The sequence below is a fragment of the Acartia tonsa genome, chromosome 1 (assembly GCF_053477335.1).
Source record: "Acartia tonsa isolate MP-2025a chromosome 1, ASM5347733v1, whole genome shotgun sequence".
Classification (NCBI taxonomy): Eukaryota; Metazoa; Arthropoda; class Copepoda; order Calanoida; family Acartiidae; genus Acartia; species Acartia tonsa.
The window spans coordinates 15,509,455-15,526,493 of NC_137260.1; the positions used below are offsets into that span (position 1 = coordinate 15,509,455).

A 17,039-nucleotide genomic window follows, 5' to 3' on the forward strand; every position below is an offset into this window, starting at 1 on the left:
GGAGGGAAGGATTTATCTAATAAAATAAAATTACCTTTAATGTATTTCTTCAGACTGATACTTGTCTAAGGCAGAGGAGAAACTCCAATTTTTTGGGTGGAAAATAAAGTGTACAGCTCAAGATTTATTAGATTTAAACTAAGGCGGTTAGAAGGAATATTGTAATTTTACTTTATATGGGTAGGTATATGAGAAGTTTAGACAATCAAGACATTGATTGTGAAAATTTAAATCGAGGATTTAAATTTGGGGTTTTAAGTCTTGACTTTGAGAGTAAAATTACAGTATTTCAAACCGCCATTTAATTTTCCTCTAAAGTAGAAAGTGTAAGTTAAAATCTACAGGAAAAAGGGTGTGGAGGGAGGGATTTCATTAAATTTCTCTGAAAATAAATAGTACTTATTTATATTTATCTGGGAATTGATAGGAAATACATAAGTCAAATCTATTTTATTAGAAAATCCATCCCCCCCCCGCTCATGACAGCCGCCGACCATAAGGCCACTGCTCCCATTCGCAGAGGGAGGGAAGGATTTATCTAATAAAATAAAATTACCTTTAATGTATTTCTTCAGACTGATACTTGTCTAAGGCAGAGGAGAAACTCCAATTTTTTGGGTGGAAAATAAAGTGTACAGCTCAAGATTTATTAGATTTAAACTAAGGCGGTTAGAAGGAATATTGTAATTTTACTTTATATGGGTAGGTATATGAGAAGTTTAGACAATCAAGACATTGATTGTGAAAATTTAAATCGAGGATTTAAATTTGGGGTTTTAAGTCTTGACTTTGAGAGTAAAATTACAGTATTTCAAACCGCCATTTAATTTTCCGAAAAAACAAATAATGCGCTGTACGACTTTATTTGAGAGGCCAAAAAAAGATTTTTTAACTAGTTAGCCAAGTTGAAAAATGTTGGAGTTTAGTTTAGACCCGTTGTAAAATATTTAAGTAAAGCAAATGGAAATGTAAAATTAATAAAGGGGGAATTAGATTAATCAAATTGAATAGAAAAGGAAGAATATTCATAGAAAAAAAAAAACAAAAAATTGGAGGAAACAAGGTACCTAATTTTACAAGGAAATCTTGTAGAAGAGAGGAAGGAAGGTTATAATCAATGTGAGGGCTGGACATCCACTGTAAAATTGATGGAGGCCATGAGGAATTGGCGCTGATTTTTAAGGTTTCAGTTAATTTCATTCCTTTTTTGTCGGATCTTGAAAGGTGGTCTGCCATTGTTGCCAAGTTAGTTGAGCATCTTGGTACATGTTCAACATATATTTTACAGGGTAAAGAATTTGCAACAAACATTATGGATTCTAGGATTAAGCTAGCCCAGGGGTCAATTTTACTTCTGCCATTACGAAAAGCATAATAAACAGCTTTGTTATCAGTTTGAATGAGAATTGTGTTGTTTACAATTAAAGAAATTCTGTGAAATAGAGGTAATATTATTGCCAACATTTCCAAGGTAGTTGATTTGGCACCACAAAATTTTCCATTAGAATCAAAAGTGTTGGAAATAAATGAATCTGGCCACAAAGCTCTAACAGCCCAGATATAATTATCACTTGGGTGTATAGATTGAACGGCTGCTGCACCTATTTTATAGCAAAGTTTAGAGTCTTTCTTAACACCTGCAGCATCTGTAGTAAAAGTTAACACATTTGCTGGTGCTTTGTCATTATGAATTTTACCTAGAGGTAAACCATTTTTAAGAGATTGTGTCACTCGAAGCCAATTATATAAAGATAAAATTGAATGTGGTCTTAAAATCACACAATGTAATTTATATGATCTTTTTAGTTCATAAAGAATTGAGGAACGAAAAAAACGTAGGCTAGGACACATGCGGACTATTGTATTTATAATGCCCATAACTGATTGAAGTGTCTTTTTGGTAACTCTTCTTTGATGAATAGCTTTAAGTAAAATTCTAGAAAATTTATTTGCTTTTTGTTCATCTATGGACCATTTGAGCTCATTTGTGTCAAAAATAATCCCTAGGATTTTGCCAGAAGTTTGAGCAGAAAAGGCTTTATCAGGATTTTGTTCTGAAGCTAAGGGTAAATTTATCTGATTTGCGATAGCTTTATAGGTTGAATAAATTTTTTGATTTTCTTCATAGGTTTTAGTAACAAATATAGCATCATCGAGACATTTTTGAATGGAATCCTGTTCTGGTTGAGATTGGATTGCAACCAGGTCTATAATAACATCATGTACACAATCATAAAGAGGTACACTCGAAGATCCCCCAAAAATTAGTTGATTTTCACAAAAATATCGACCAAGCCAATAAAATCCTTGTGTACGTAATTGATCAATTTTCACTGGTACGAGTTTGTAGGCATCGACCTGGTCGATTTTTGCCAAATAACAGCCTTTACCTTTTCTGATAATAATGTCTGCAATTTGTCTCGATGTTGCCATTGTCACTTTTGGCATTTTATCTTTGTCAATGGAATCATTAAATGACAGGCCTGGCGGCGCACTTAGGTTTAAAATCGGCCTTAATTTAGTTCCTTGATCCACAACAAAAACTTGATTGGTGCAAAATTGAGGTAAAGGTTTGTGAATGAATGGACCACTTACATTTTTTTTAAGTATTGCTGTAGCAAGGTTGTCTGTGAAAATTTTACCAACCTGTTAGCATTTATATTTACTATTATACAAAGGTAATGAAAATACAGGAAACTTTTTCTGTATGTGTATTAATGTAAGTATGAACTCTACTAAAGCAAGTGGCATAAGCAGCATGTCGGAGATTTAACTTAAGTTATATAAAAGTAGAAGGATGTGCGTCTATTTGTTAGTTTATTATATGGAAATAGTCCCGGCTCCGAAATGCTGGGTATAAGAGATGTTAACAATTTTAGAAATGAAATGATGGCAAATAAGTGTAAAGTTTTGATTAAATAAATAAAGATATAAAGAGAAAATAAAAATATAAAAATTTAAGAATTGTTGTAAAATGAAATAGTAAATATGAAACTTCCTTTTGTTTGTACATTGAAGGGCTATTTTGTAATGTGAACGATTTTAATGTTTCATTATCAGTTAAGTTGTCCGCTCCAAATCGTAAATTATGTAACACGTAATAAGCATTTTTTATTTGAGCAGGTGACAAATTTTCTTCATATTGCATGATTAGGTCCTTTAATTTGTCGGTATCAATTGGTGTGTGTACGGAGTTGGGTAATGGGCAACTAGGAAAAATCGACCAAAACTTTTCATCGGGTATACAGTCATAGTTTCTTAAACTCGGAATTTGTTTGTGAATAATAGGTTTTTTAACAGCTAACAGTTTTGGTACTACTAAATTCAGTGTTTTATTTGAAAACCAATCCCGCATTGATGAGCTGTTAAGACCCAAATCGTTATGGGAAACCCAGAATTTATTATCATTATTCATTCTGAAAATTGGATAAATTGTTATTGGGATGATCAATCATTGTCGAAATGGTATAAAAATGGTATTGAACATAATATATATGTACATGTATTACAATATGAGTCATTTATGAGGTAGAAAAGATATATTTTACAAGGAAAATATTTTCTTTGAAGATTAGTAAGCACTTATGTATATAGTATAAAATGTAATATGTGTGCTGTCGTTATGAAAAACGGTAAATTTTGGAGAGAAAAAAAAAATTGACTGTGTGAAATATACGTTTATGAAAATGTAAAATTTGTTTGAATGTCAAAATAAAATTTTGTTTTGAAATTAAAATTGAGAAACACGGGTAGAAAATGTAAAGCATAATACAATATGTACAAATATTGAAATGAAAAAAAAAATGTTGAAATGAAAATACGGTACATTATCACTTTTTTTCTTTCTTTGCCGCCATCATCGTGTCGTGCTGGTGGGCAGGATGTCGTGGTTTCATAAAACATAAACTATCATTGACATATCTATTGCATTCATGGAAAAGTTTTTTATTTTTGACATTACAGAATTTGCTTCCTGGGTCAGTAGAACGAGGGCAACCTGTCGTGTTGTTAAACTGTCGACAAATATTTGGATTAGTTTTTGGCAGATTTGAGGATTGGCCACTGCTGCTGGAAGCTTTGACCTGGTCGGTCGTGTTTGTGTTGTGTACAGTGTAGTTGTCGAGGAAATCGTTGAAAAGGGAAGACAATTTAGATTTATTGGGTAAAGTAATGTCATTTCTACAACAGTTTGCACACTCTGAAAGTACAAAATCTATAAACTTTAGCGCGAAAGTGGCTTGATTGACACCACGCTGTTGTTTAGTAGCCAAGAACCAGTCTTTTTCCGTTAGGAAAATGTTCAGCGTATGATAATGCAGCATGGCTGGGTGAGCGCGATGCATGAAAAGCATGAAATGAGCCCATGCTTTTTTAACTTGGATAATGTCTTTAGGACTTGAGTTATCATTGCCTTCACTTGATTTTTGCATGTAGTTTTTTAATGAAATTTCATGATTAGAAGGATCAGAAACATCTGCCCATGCTTTTGGTGACAAATGCTGGACATTATTAATATCAGAATAATCCACATCACAGACAGGGCGTTTGTCAATATGGTGTTTTGCATCTTTCCTGGATAATTCACCAATGCTAATGCTTGGGAGTCTATGGAAACGAATAGGATGTATGATGTTACGAAGATTGTCTTTGTGCTCAGGGAAAATCCTTGTCTTGTAAACAACGTCTTTGTTTGTTTCAAGTGTTGACAGGGATGTTTTTTCCATTTTTGCTTTTCTTTCGACTGCTTGTTTTTCCATTTCGCCTATTTTTTGGAGTTGAAGCATGAAGTTGTGTTTGTTATCTAAAGCTTGTTCTCTGTGCAGAGTAGGGTAAAGATGTTTTAGTAAACTTTTACTCATTATCCCTTTTGCTTTAAAAAGTGTGGTCTTATCTGTTATCAGGCCTTGGCGAAGATACCCTTCGTATTCTACATCATGTTCATCTTGAAATTCATCTGGAGATGAAGAAAATGATGATGATGAGTCATTGGTGTTTGAATCAGTCTCCGAGGGAGAGGATGGAGCTTTTTTGTGTTTCTGTTTGTGTTTTTTGTTTGATTTTGTTTTGACATGGGAAGGAATTTCAGAATGTTTCCTTTTCTTTGCATATTTTTGGCGACTAGACTGTGATTTTGAGGTATCTTTTTTTCGTGTTTTGTTATCGCCATGAATTGTTTTAGTTTTGTGCACAGTTTGATGCTCGTCATTAGATTCTGTGTCAGAGGAGTCTCCGTGGAAAGGGCGAGCATCTGATACATTATCTGCATTGGTTTTATGTGATATTCTTGCTCCAAGTATTGGTAAACCAGTAGATGGATCTGTTTCTTTTTCAGTAAAAGCATTTGATGTTTTAAGTAATTGTTCTGCTTGTTTGAAAGTAGATTGTGTGTTGTAGTTAACACCAGACTGCCAGTGATCTGAATTATTTATGAATATCAATATTTGGTGCAAATGAAATTTTTTCTGATTATGTAAACATGTGGGTAGTGAAGAAAATAATTACTAGAATGTATTTTCTGTGATAAAAACAAGACATCTGTCATAGATGCGTTAAGATGTTTACATTATATTTAACAGAAGTATTAACTTATGAATAAAAATAAGCTATATATTCCCTGAAGAGTAGAATCCGATCAGTTCAGTAGTTACCGAGATCTTAAGGGACGGACAGACAGACAGACGAACAGACAGACAGACAGACAGACAGACAGACAGACAGACAGACAGACAGACCGTAGGTATCTACTAGTATAAAATAGGTATTGTTTTAAATTAAGAAGCATAAAATTTAAACCTGTTTTCGAGCAGAAGAGAGACAATTTTCTTATGCACTGCTTTAAAACCAATTGAATTAAGTTTCTTATATGCTTTCACAGAGTCTGATAACCAACGACCTTGATCTTTTATCATTTTTTCTGTGAAATATTGAGGAAAAGCTCCCATTATACTTGGCAAACCGGCTCTATTATAGGGATAGGTATTTAAAAAAAATTATATATATATATGAAAAACTGTAAAAGAGAAATAGGTTAAAGAATGTAATAAATAACATGATACATGAAGGAAAGAAATGACCGGTATTTATAAATCTTATGGGATACATTGCATTGACAAAGTACACTAAACTTTAGATTGATATTACAAAGAAAAACGGAATTAAATCTTACATTACCCTATCCCTACCTAAAACTGTGACATGTAAAATGTCCAATATTTGGGAAACATGCATCTAATGTATTCTTGAGAACATGATTCATTTGTTTCATAGTCAAAAGTTTGCCAGAGGATAACACAAAGACAGGATTAGAAGAATCATATCTTTTTCTTTCAGCATTCATTTCCGCAAGTTTAAGTAAATTAGTTATTGGGCATAATGCTGGATCTGGGTAACGAAAAATGTCTACAATTTGACCATTATTTCTAGTAGCGGTTTTAGGTAAAGCTAAAAATACAACACAATGTTCAGAATCTATTTCTTGTATTCTCAACCAAGTTAGGGCTCTTATTTTATCAAAACCAAATTGACCTTGTAATAATTCACCCATCCTCATAGATCCCCAAAACGCCACTAACGCTACTGTCCATATAACCTGTTTGTCTAGTTTAGAGTATTGCAATTTTTCGATTTCTTTTCCCAGTATTTGAAGTATAGGCCAAGTGATAACACTTCTATGCATGGGCGGTTCCAGGTATGTTAGTTTTAGGTTAGTAAAACCTTTCTTAACTATAGATAACAATGGTTCATCAAAGTTTGATGTAGGTATGTTGAAAAGTTTTTGCCAATATTTTAGGCTTGATAAATAATTTTCAACTGTATTTGCAGCTAAAGATTTCACTCTAAAACAATAACAAATGAAACCCAGAAGGTTTTCAACTGGAATTGGGAACAAAAGTTTATTTCCGCTGCGCATTAAAAAGTCTAGATATGTTTTCCAGCCTGTTTGATAACTGGACCACGAAGAGGTTGCGAGAGAATATGATATGACGTCACGTATTTGTGGGGGAATAGCTAAAATATAGCGTGATATATTAAAATTTGCACCAAATTTTGATATTCTATAAATTCCTGATGGGTCAGGAACTTGCATTCTTTGTGGATTCTTTCTAGGTTTGACTGAAGGTCGCAGAATAAACTTATTTCTGGACTCCTTTGTATTTATAGCATCTAGCCATGATTCGTATGTATGATTGTGATGATAAATAATGAGATCTGTGAATGTAGTAGACATAGTTTCTACTAATTCAGTGTATTGTTTCATATCAATAGGTGATGAGGTGAAAACAGTTGGATAAATGTGGAATTTTGTATTGTCCGCGCGACGGATGTTTGTTGGATGTATTGATGTCAACCCAAATGTAGCTACTTTCATGGTTGCCAGGTCAATTTTTCCTTGGTATTTTGTCATGGATGCCAAAGTTTTATTAACTGCGCGCAAAGAAACACTGAAAGAATGCATCTTTGGAGGTAAAACAGTAAGCTCAAAACGAAGGGCAATACTATTAATTTCTTCTAGAAAGATATCTCTGTAGGAGTTTGTGTATTCAACGGGTCCATTTTCGTCGTACAGGACTGCTGTTTGTCTGTCCAATAGTTGAGCAAATGTAAACCAGGTAGAAACTGGTTTGTTGTCTTGAAAGACGACATCTGAGGATCTCAGAGTTGCTAGGGCGTGGACATTTTCCATTGACTTGATGGGAGACTCCAGTAGCGAATTGAAGTCTATTTTAACAACTATAGGTGTATCACTAAATAGCTGTGCTTTAAATTGACCGTTTGCGCTGTATTTTAGGAAAAAAAACCACTTTTCAGGGTTGTCTGTAAAAGGTGAAGGAAATCTTGCATAATCCTTATCTTTAGCTCTCCAGATGTCGTCATAACTGAAAAGAAAGATTGATATTAATTCTTGTTTGAGTATTAGATAATGTAAACTATTAGATAATGTAAACAAGAAGCTTAATACACAAGATATTGTGTGTTTTGAAAGTTACTGTTAAGCAGCAGGTGTACATAAACTAGATGTGTGTCACCCATTACTTGAAAAGTTATTGAAGTTTTCTGTTAAATAGTAAGGTTTACATAAAAGTATGTGTCACCCAGTACTTAAAACAGAACAGATAAGTATTGAACTTACTGTTAAGTATTAAGGTTTACATGAATAAATATGTGTCACCCAATACTTGAAACAATTAAGTTATTGAAACTTATTGCTAAGTAGTTAGGTTTGCATAAAGAAAAACTATGTGTCACCCGTTACTTGAAACAGAGAAGTTATTGGAAAAACTTACTGTTAAGTACTAAGGTTTACATAAACAAAACTACGTGTCGCCCAATACTTGAAACAGATAAGTTATTAAACTTACTGTTAAGTAGTAAGGTTTACATAAACAAAATATGTGTCACCAAATACTTGAAACAGATAAGTTATTGAACTTCCTGTTAAGTAGTTAGGTTTACATAAACAAAATATGTGTCACCAAATACTTGAAACAGATAAGTTAATGAACTTCCTGTTAAGTAGTAAGGTTTACATAAACAAAATATGTGTCACCAAATACTTGAAACAGATAATTTTAAAATTGTACTGTTAAGTAATTCGGTTTACATAAACAAAATATGTGTCACCCAATACTTGAAACAGATAAGTTATTTAACTTACTGTTAAGTAGTAAGGTTTACATAGAATTTAATATGTGTCGCCCCTTTACTTGAAACAAAAGATTAAATTTATTGTTAAGTAAAAGAGTTTACATAAAATTAAATATGTGTCACCTGTTACTTGAAACAATTTATTGTTCTAGAGAGAACTTTAAAATGTTAAGTAGTTAGGTTTGCATATTTATAAACTATTACGGGTACGCTGTCCTTGACGTGGTTATACCCGTTTTAGTTTAGTTTAAATCTATAAATCTAAGTATAAATACCTCTGTACGTCTTCAGCATCTAATTCTTCAATAACTCCGACTTCTTCTGTAACTACCATCGATCGGGCTGAACCTCCGCTGTTTTCCGTTTCTGTCATTTTAAAGTTAGAATTTCATTAAATTTCTCTGAAAATAAATAGTACTTATTTATATTTATCTGGGAATTGATAGGAAATACATAAGTCAAATCTATTTTATTAGAAAATCCATCCCCCCCCCGCTCATGACAGCCGCCGACCATAAGGCCACTGCTCCCATTCGCAGATTTAAGTTATCGGTCGGCCGTCAAATGTACAGTGTTATGAAAACCTTAGATAAACACCCCATACCCTTAACTCAATCCCTCAAAAATTAAAGTCCTCTCTTATTTATTGGTCTGCTGTGAACCCTCTCCAACTTTCCCCTGCCATATCACAGTATCCTGTCTGCTAGCAAATATAAGTGTACATTTGGTCTGCTATGACACTGGAAAATGCAAATATGTGTATAAAAGTCGTCATATCATGGTGTCTTACGACATTTAGAAAATATCATTGCTGCTAGACATTGAATCAATTCGAATTTAAGTTACTCAAATTATACTGCGTAATTCTACACTAAAATTACATAAGAAAAAGAAACATATTTATCTAAAAATCAAGTTTTTAAGCTAGGTCATACTTCCAAATCTTTAGACTTTATGTAAAATCTTAAATTTTACAATCTTTTTTTCCCTCAATTTGGTAAAAAAAAAGTTGACAGCAAAATTTATTTTTACCTAAATAGTATTGAGGAAATGCCATGTCTCAATAACAGGCTCAGCCCACTATTAAACACAATCCGACTTACAAACAAAGGTCATTGAACAATGAAAATGGCTTTACTTATAAGATTTACTATTCCAGAGGTTTTAAAGGATAAATACAGGGAAGGAATGTAATCTTGATACAACTGAGTGAGATCTTATTTAATTTTGGGTGTAAAAATTCATGGGGGAAAACATCATACCTAAGCTTCCTAATTTCAAATAATTTTTATAATAAATTATACCCTTGGTTTACGTGAACTTTTTAAAAGCTCAGTCTAACTCCCTTTCTCTCTTTTTTTAGATTCTTAAATAGGAATTCTACCAACTAGATATACATACATACATTAAACTATTATAAAATGCCGGAAATTTCCTCTTCTAAAACATCTTCAAAGGAGGTTTTTTTTCGGGGTAATCTAAATTCTCCTCTTTGCTTTTGTCCTCCATTGGAAAAGTCTGGAAAAAATGGTCTGTAATGGGTTTCAGCGCAAACTTTATCAGTAATATGACTGTAACATAAGAGTCTGTATTAGGCCTATATGTTCTATGATAACTTAGCTTAAAAGCTCCCTTCTGGGCCTGAATTTTTGTTATACTCTGTCGCCATGCAGAACTTTTTAAATAAACAGCAAAAACACGTTTATCTCCAAAAGCAAAGTTATAGCTATTGTTTTTAAAAGCAAAAAAACGTATGAAAACAAAGTTCTTTTTAAAAGCAAGGTCACAAAATGTCAAGAGTTAAATAGCTTTGTCAAGAGACATATTTTGTTGCTTCCGTGGAACACTATAATTCCTTGGAGGTTACCAACCAAGAGCAGACGAATTTGTTTAGACAACTTTTTGTGGATTTTGTACCCTTGTATAACAGCTTTATATAGGCTAATAAATCTTGTAATGGTACTGTTATAGTACAAATTAGGATGTTGTAGAATTTGTCCAAAGAAATGACTGAAAAAGTTGGAACAAAATTGTGCAGGGGCCTAAGAAGGGTATAGAATGTTGCATTTAATGTATAGAGGCAAAGATTTCATAAAAGAAAATAATAGGTAAATTATAGACAATTAGAATTAGTGGGCCATGGCAATCCATCTGATAATAGAAGACAACTTTAAAATAAAGATGAAGGTTCATTTACACAATTACAAAATTTAACCTGAAATCTTCACATTTTTATTTACTAATAACAAAATAAAAGGCAAATTATTTAGAATTTCTAACAATTGAAACAAATCTAATATGATATTAGCTAAGCTGTATGAATTGTTAAAATTGCAATTAGTTGTAAAAACGAAGGTTACAATGTTGCCTAAATCTTAAAAGAGGAGAATGTAGGTAGAATCAAAATATACAGAGAGGGAAAGGGAATATATCATGCTTGTGGGTGGTGGGTGACAGAGAGGTGGGTAAAAAAAGTTTGAAAGGGATGGTGTGAAGGGAATGGGGGGAGATATTATTAAACTGCGTAGGGGAGACTGGGAGCAGAGCACAGAGAGCAGGCAGTGTTGGACTGACGCCATGGCAGCCGGGGCTAGCCAGAATAAGGTCACAATCATTTTTTATTAATTTTTATTAAATTTGTTATATAAAATTAAGATACAATATGAAATATCAATTTTTAAGATGTTATAGATTGTGTTTGTATAAAAATAATAGTGATTTTATCAAGATTTAACGGTGAAAATGGACTTAAAGTGGTTTGTTTACATTCTTTGTTTTGCATATAGGTCGAGAACAGCTGATTTTCTATTTTCAGTTAAAAGAGAAGGGTGGGGGTGGGTTAAGTTTAGGGGATGAGACGCTTTCCATTTAAAAATATAAAAACAAACTGATGTAATTTGTCATTATTTTGATAATAAAATCTTTTTAACTGTAAACAACGTTTTGTATTGATCATCTATGTAAATTTAAACTTTTTATATTTACATTTTGAAAGGTGTCAGGCTAGGTCAAGTCCTGAAATCTTTGCAGAATAAATTTCACTTGCCAATTAACCCTCCTCCTCACACCTCACCCCAATCCTTAAACCCAAACAAACCCTAAATGACCTAGCTCTTTGTGTCAAAACAAGACTTAAAATTTGCCAAATTGACCCTTTTATGCTTTGTGGTTTTGTTCTCATTTTTGCCCGAGGTCAAATGTTTTTATGGCTTAAATTTTCTCTTGAATGAATTGTTGCTAGATGTAAAATTTTTGGCATAATATAAATTGTAATGTTTTGACATGGTTGGTTAACTATTTCATTTTCATTGCTATGTCAGCGGGTTAATTTTTTAGTCATGCTGAAATGATCATTTAAAAACAAACTTATACAAATAATCTTTCTACTTATATGTTTAGAATAGATGCTATTCAAAGATTGTTGAACTCAAAGACTATTTTTAAACAGACAGTCAAATATTAAAAAAAAACTTGCATAAAGGGGGAATATGTTAGAAAGCTTTATAAGGCAATTAGTTTAAAAATGCAGATTTTCATCTTTTACCCCTATCTCTGGATTATATGCAATATATCTCTTTGTTTGGATTATTTGTTGCATCTGTCAAGCCCCCCCCCCCCCCTTCCATGAAATTGCTCACTCATTCAATCTGTCAATCCTCCTTTATTTTATGACTTCCCTTCCCTCCCATTTTCTAGGATTTAAATAAATTGATTTGACAGATAAACTTGCTTGTTGATTTACAGGCCTTTTAATTTTGACACTAAAATCTGAACTACGGGAATGAATTAATAAAAAAATATTTAAGAACTTCCAGCATAATACATGTATGTCCTATTGGTCTGTTTTGAACCAGCCTTTTGATTTTGTTTAGATCCTTGATTGATATGTGTCCAGTTATGAACAAAAACCATTCAAGCTAAAAATTTTTGAGTTACATAGCTAATATTTAATATTTTTAGACGGATAGGGAGGTGGCTGTCCCCCCGTCCACCTCTGGACTTTATCAACAACTTCCACACTCAGTGATTTATACTAGCCCCGGCCTGATTAAGGGTAAGATAACTATCTTACTAGGCTTTGTACCTACAACTGATTTGTTACGTTTGTATAATGTCAAGCCCTATGTAGTCCTTAAAAATTCTTAAATCGAGATCTAAACTATTTTAAAAATATAATAATTTAATTGAATAGATATATCTATTGATAAGAGATTTAATGATTAATTGGGCACTTAAGTTAAATTTGACACTTGTACCTTTGTACTTAATAGGAAAATTTTTCTAAAAATAAAGAAAATATTGTTGCTAAAAAAAAAAGTTTGCCTTGTCAAGCATTTCTCTTTAATATTAAAACCTGTTGCTAATTTCAAGTTAGTTATAGGAAAAATGATATTTAATACAAATTGGCATTATGAAAGATAAATATTTTCTAAATGTTCAGGTGAAAACTCCGCAATAAAGACTAACCACCACCACCATACTACAAATGTTAATACCAATGTAACAAATACCAACCACAAATCTACCACAACAACCCCTAAAACTGCGGAGGAGAATAAAGAAGTTGTTCAAAATTATCAGCCTAATATTAATAAATCACCGACTGTTAACAAATGTACAGCTACCAAGAAGGTAGAAACGGCTCTGAGCCCCTCTCAACTACATACAATTCTAGAGGATGGGGGCAGCAACCAAGAGCAGAAAGAAAATATTCAACCTGTCCAAAATAAAGGTAGGATTTATATAACTAATATGTAATCAAATATATTTATTACCTTGTTGATCAATTCTTTGACTGCAGCATGTTTTCAATTTAAGGATTTAAAGAGTGAATAACTATTTTTATCTACGGCCAAAAAACAGGTTTACAAAGGGTTTCGTCGGCAGTTATTTATACACATAAAATACATATTTTATTTTATATACATACTTAAATTTTACTTCATATATCATTTATAAAAGAAAGGTATAAAACATTGTAATTTATGTATGTTTAAATATATATATCATCCATACTCAATGTACTACATAATTAAAGAGAATTAATTCCTTTGTCTAAATCGAAGGACAGGAAAGAGTTTTAGAAACTAGTTTTTTAAACTAATATTGTTACTTAAAGTTTATTTTTTTAAATATTAGTCGAAAATGCATAAAACTCTAATATTTTAAGTTTCTCATTCTATCGAGTTTGAATCAAGCACAAAATAAACAAGGATAATTTGATACTAAATTGGCATAACTTTAATTAATTTACAAAATAAAAAAAATACTATCTACCTAATTAAATATATATTTTTTTGTTTTGAATTAAATTGAATCCAAAGCTAAAACTTGAAAGTAAGATTTAGCCTTTAATTTTAAAATACTAGTAACGTACGGACATACCAACCATTAAAATTAGCTACGATTATACTACAAATAATAATAATGTACTTAACGCACAACTTATTTATAACAAAGGATTTCCTGTTTTCCAATTAATAATATAAATTTTAATATCCATCTGATCTATAATCCATGTATTTCCGTTTAAATCGCTAATTAGGAACTTTATTCTATGCATCATTAATATGTTCCTTTTTCATTTTCTATGTCCATCCGTCTGTTCATTTGACTTATTATCCACCTGTATTCTTTGGATATTTTATATTTTGAGCTTCGCTATTTTTTTTACTTACATTTTGATCTAATAAATCTTCTTTGAAACGGATAACTCAATCGGTTCAGTGGAGGGCGAGATCCTAACCGACAAACGGGCAAAAACCTTACTTTTACATATGATAGGATTCTTGTTTTTTGTATTGACAAAAATGCGCAAGTAAAAAGTTAGCAAAGTTTTGATGACGTCATCAATGGTTTGTTTACATTTGAAACATGGTTGCCATGTAGGAATTTTAAAAGTAACATTTGATTAATTTATTTGAAACAAAAATTGTGATAGAATTAACACCTTACTTTTTTTAGAATAGGTAGTTTTTATTATGTTAGGTTATCTTCACGAAACCTTTGTTATTTCTTACAATTTTCTTGTTCTACCATTCTAAAACTTGAAATAGCTAGAACTATTTTAATTGTCTCTTAAGATTTTTCTAATGACTAAACTTATTGAGTTTCCAATTAGGGGTTTTTATTAAGTCCTTGTAGGGGTTTAAGCTATTTTCTTTCTAAAATGTCAGAAGAACTTTTAGATACCATTTTAATTAAAATTATCAATATTTTTTCATTGTTATTGTAATTGCACTATTGGCAGGCTTAATTTTAAAGTTGAAATACATAAGCCCCCCCCCCCCCCCAAAAAAAAGCCTAAAGGAAATAAAAAGCCACAAAAATCAATTGTTAAATTCAAACAATTTGTCTTCATGACTATTCCAATGGCAACCTAGTTTCGTAAAAATTGACGAATGCCGCAATTAATTATGAGTGGCTAACTTGTCGAATCGCGATACGACGAATATTTTCGTCAGTTTGAGAAATGTAGTCGGTGGGTTGAAAGCTGCGATTTCATCGAAGCTTTTTGAAAAAAGATTAGAATTCTGTTGATAGTTCTTCAGGAAAATTGAAATAGAAAAAGCTTCTTATACATTAATTGCCTTTATTTAAACAAAATGTCTTTAATTATGCCATTTATTTAGCTATGGAATTTAACATTTTGAAAAATATGTTATGAATTTTAGACGCAGTTGTACGAAATAATTTTACCTCCAACCAAGTTTTTTTTTGCATTTTTATGTATTAAATAATTGTATTATTAATGTATCCTTTTTTACTTACGCAGTTTTGCCAATTTTACCCCCAACAAAGTTGGAAAATTTTACAAAAATAAAAAATACTTTCATCGGTTTCAAATTACCCATTTTTAGCAATTTTTATGAATTTTTTCAATAGAAGAACAAATGTGTTTTATGGCAACTCGAACAAGGACGTTATTTTCCCCGAAAAGACGTTTTAGATAAATATTTGACAAGTTCGTCACACATGAATATCTTTTAAGGGGGATGGGTAGTAAAAGGGTGTTAACACAACCCCCCCCCCCCCCCACCCCAAAAAATAAAGAATTGGGATGCTGTAGGCACCCCTCAAATTTTTGTAAATAAGTAAGCTAAAAGTACCCCACCTAAAAAAAAAGCTTAGATGACTTCTTTTAAGGTTTTTTTAACAGCAACTTGTCTATTTACTAAGTCTAGAAATAGTGAACTAATTTTAGAGTAGCTACGATACAGAATCAAACGACGCGTCACATATACACATAGCAGCCGTTGAGGCAAAAAAAATTCTTTTGGATTGCGTATCAAATGCGTAGAGCTTCGGTTTAACTCTTAATTATGATTCCTAACGACTTTGTTTTAACGGTTTTTCATACATTATTTGATTCGATATATCCTAAAAGTCCTTATAGCACAATCTAATATTTGTTAGATTTTAGGAGAAAATCTTGGAAATTTAGATCCGAAAGAGGAAGGTTTAAATAGGTCATTATACTATGACATTGTTTAAACCGTTTATGCTTCTTTTTTCGTTTTATCGATTTCTTTCTTTGTATACTTTTACTCCTTGTCAGTGCAATATTATATGCATGTATATTGTATATTGCTAGCTTCTACTTAAAAAGACAGGTTTTTTTATTCATAAGGACAATCTGAATATATGCATGTTTTTTTTTAATAATAATTAAGACTTAAAACATAATATACCTAAGCTTCTTTTTTAAAGCCTTTTGTAATCATTAATCATTAAACTCGAAATAGACATTCTTTATTAAATCCTTTTCTATTTTATTATTATTAGTTTATTTTTAGTTTACCTATTCTTGTCCATGCGACTAATATACATACATACCTTTTATTACGCAGTTTGGTTTAAGTTTTCAGTACAGGGTAGATAGATAGATACAATAGTTCCCAGGCGGCTTTTGAATCCTCCCTTCCCCCTCCTCCACTTTATTTTATGTTTCTGCAAAATACCAAATTAATATTTCTTAGCGAGTTAACTTTATTGTTAAAACTTTATAAATAAACTATTTTTTAAAGGGATCAATAATACTTACATTGAAATTGATTGTGATATTTGAATGTAAGTATTATTGATCTCTTTAAAAAATAGATTAAGTTAAATATTCGACTGATAAAAATTATAAATGACACTCAACTAGCTAATAATAGTTTTAAGTTAAAGCCATGCGACAAAAATTTCATCAAATCATCTCATGTTTCACCGCCTGTGACTAAATTATTTTTGCTATTATGAATTCTTGTCCTATTTTTAATGCACATTTTTGTTTCTGCTTTGCAGCTACGAGTTTCCCAAGTTTATCTCTTTGTTCACAATATTCTGGGAGAAAGAGGAGTTTAGCTTGGCGTTGGTCTTGCATCCACTTGGGGTCGGGGGGGAATATT

The 17,039-nt window shown here is 31.8% G+C and overlaps 2 protein-coding genes across 3 annotated transcripts in view; one reads left to right on the plus strand and one right to left on the minus strand.

Annotated features, from left to right (window-relative positions):
• Positions 1 to 34: 34 nt before the first annotated feature.
• LOC145313641 (uncharacterized) lies at positions 35 to 9,174 on the minus strand. Of its 2 annotated transcripts, XR_013877437.1 has the most exons (5): positions 8,922 to 9,174; positions 6,183 to 7,877; positions 5,794 to 5,961; positions 1,068 to 5,416; positions 35 to 587 (listed from the first exon to the last, which is right to left on the minus strand). XR_013877437.1 is itself a non-coding variant. In XM_080153147.1 (4 exons), exons 1-4 carry the CDS (start codon positions 9,017 to 9,019, stop codon positions 5,395 to 5,397), a joined length of 1,983 nt encoding a protein of 660 aa, XP_080009273.1. In that variant the 5' UTR covers positions 9,020 to 9,174; the 3' UTR covers positions 35 to 5,394. The 2 variants fall into 2 exon arrangements, 1 of the variants encoding a protein (XP_080009273.1); XM_080153147.1 differs by having other exon boundaries at positions 35 to 5,416.
• A 1,956-nt stretch (positions 9,175 to 11,130) lies between these two features.
• Positions 11,131 to 17,039, plus strand: part of LOC145313681 (MAP kinase-interacting serine/threonine-protein kinase 1-like) — a 54,283-nt gene continuing 48,374 nt past the window's right edge. The window contains exons 1-3 of the mRNA XM_080153223.1: positions 11,131 to 11,250; positions 12,607 to 12,700; positions 13,088 to 13,378. Coding sequence (XP_080009349.1) covers positions 11,146 to 11,250; positions 12,607 to 12,700; positions 13,088 to 13,378 — 490 coding nt within the window. The 5' untranslated portion in view covers positions 11,131 to 11,145. The remainder of the gene's footprint in view (positions 11,251 to 12,606; positions 12,701 to 13,087; positions 13,379 to 17,039) is intronic.

Excerpts from the sequence above, each read along its gene's own strand:
- LOC145313641 (XM_080153147.1), bottom strand. The coding sequence starts at position 9,019 with ATGACAGAAACGGAAAACAGCGGAGGTTCAGCCCGATCGATGGTAGTT. Across the intron at positions 7,878-8,921 it reads GATGCTGAAGACGTACAGAG|TTATGACGACATCTGGAGAG; the intron begins GTATTTATACTT and ends CTTTCTTTTCAG. Across the intron at positions 5,962-6,182 it reads TTTACATGTCACAGTTTTAG|AGCCGGTTTGCCAAGTATAA; the intron begins GTAGGGATAGGG and ends TCCCTATAATAG.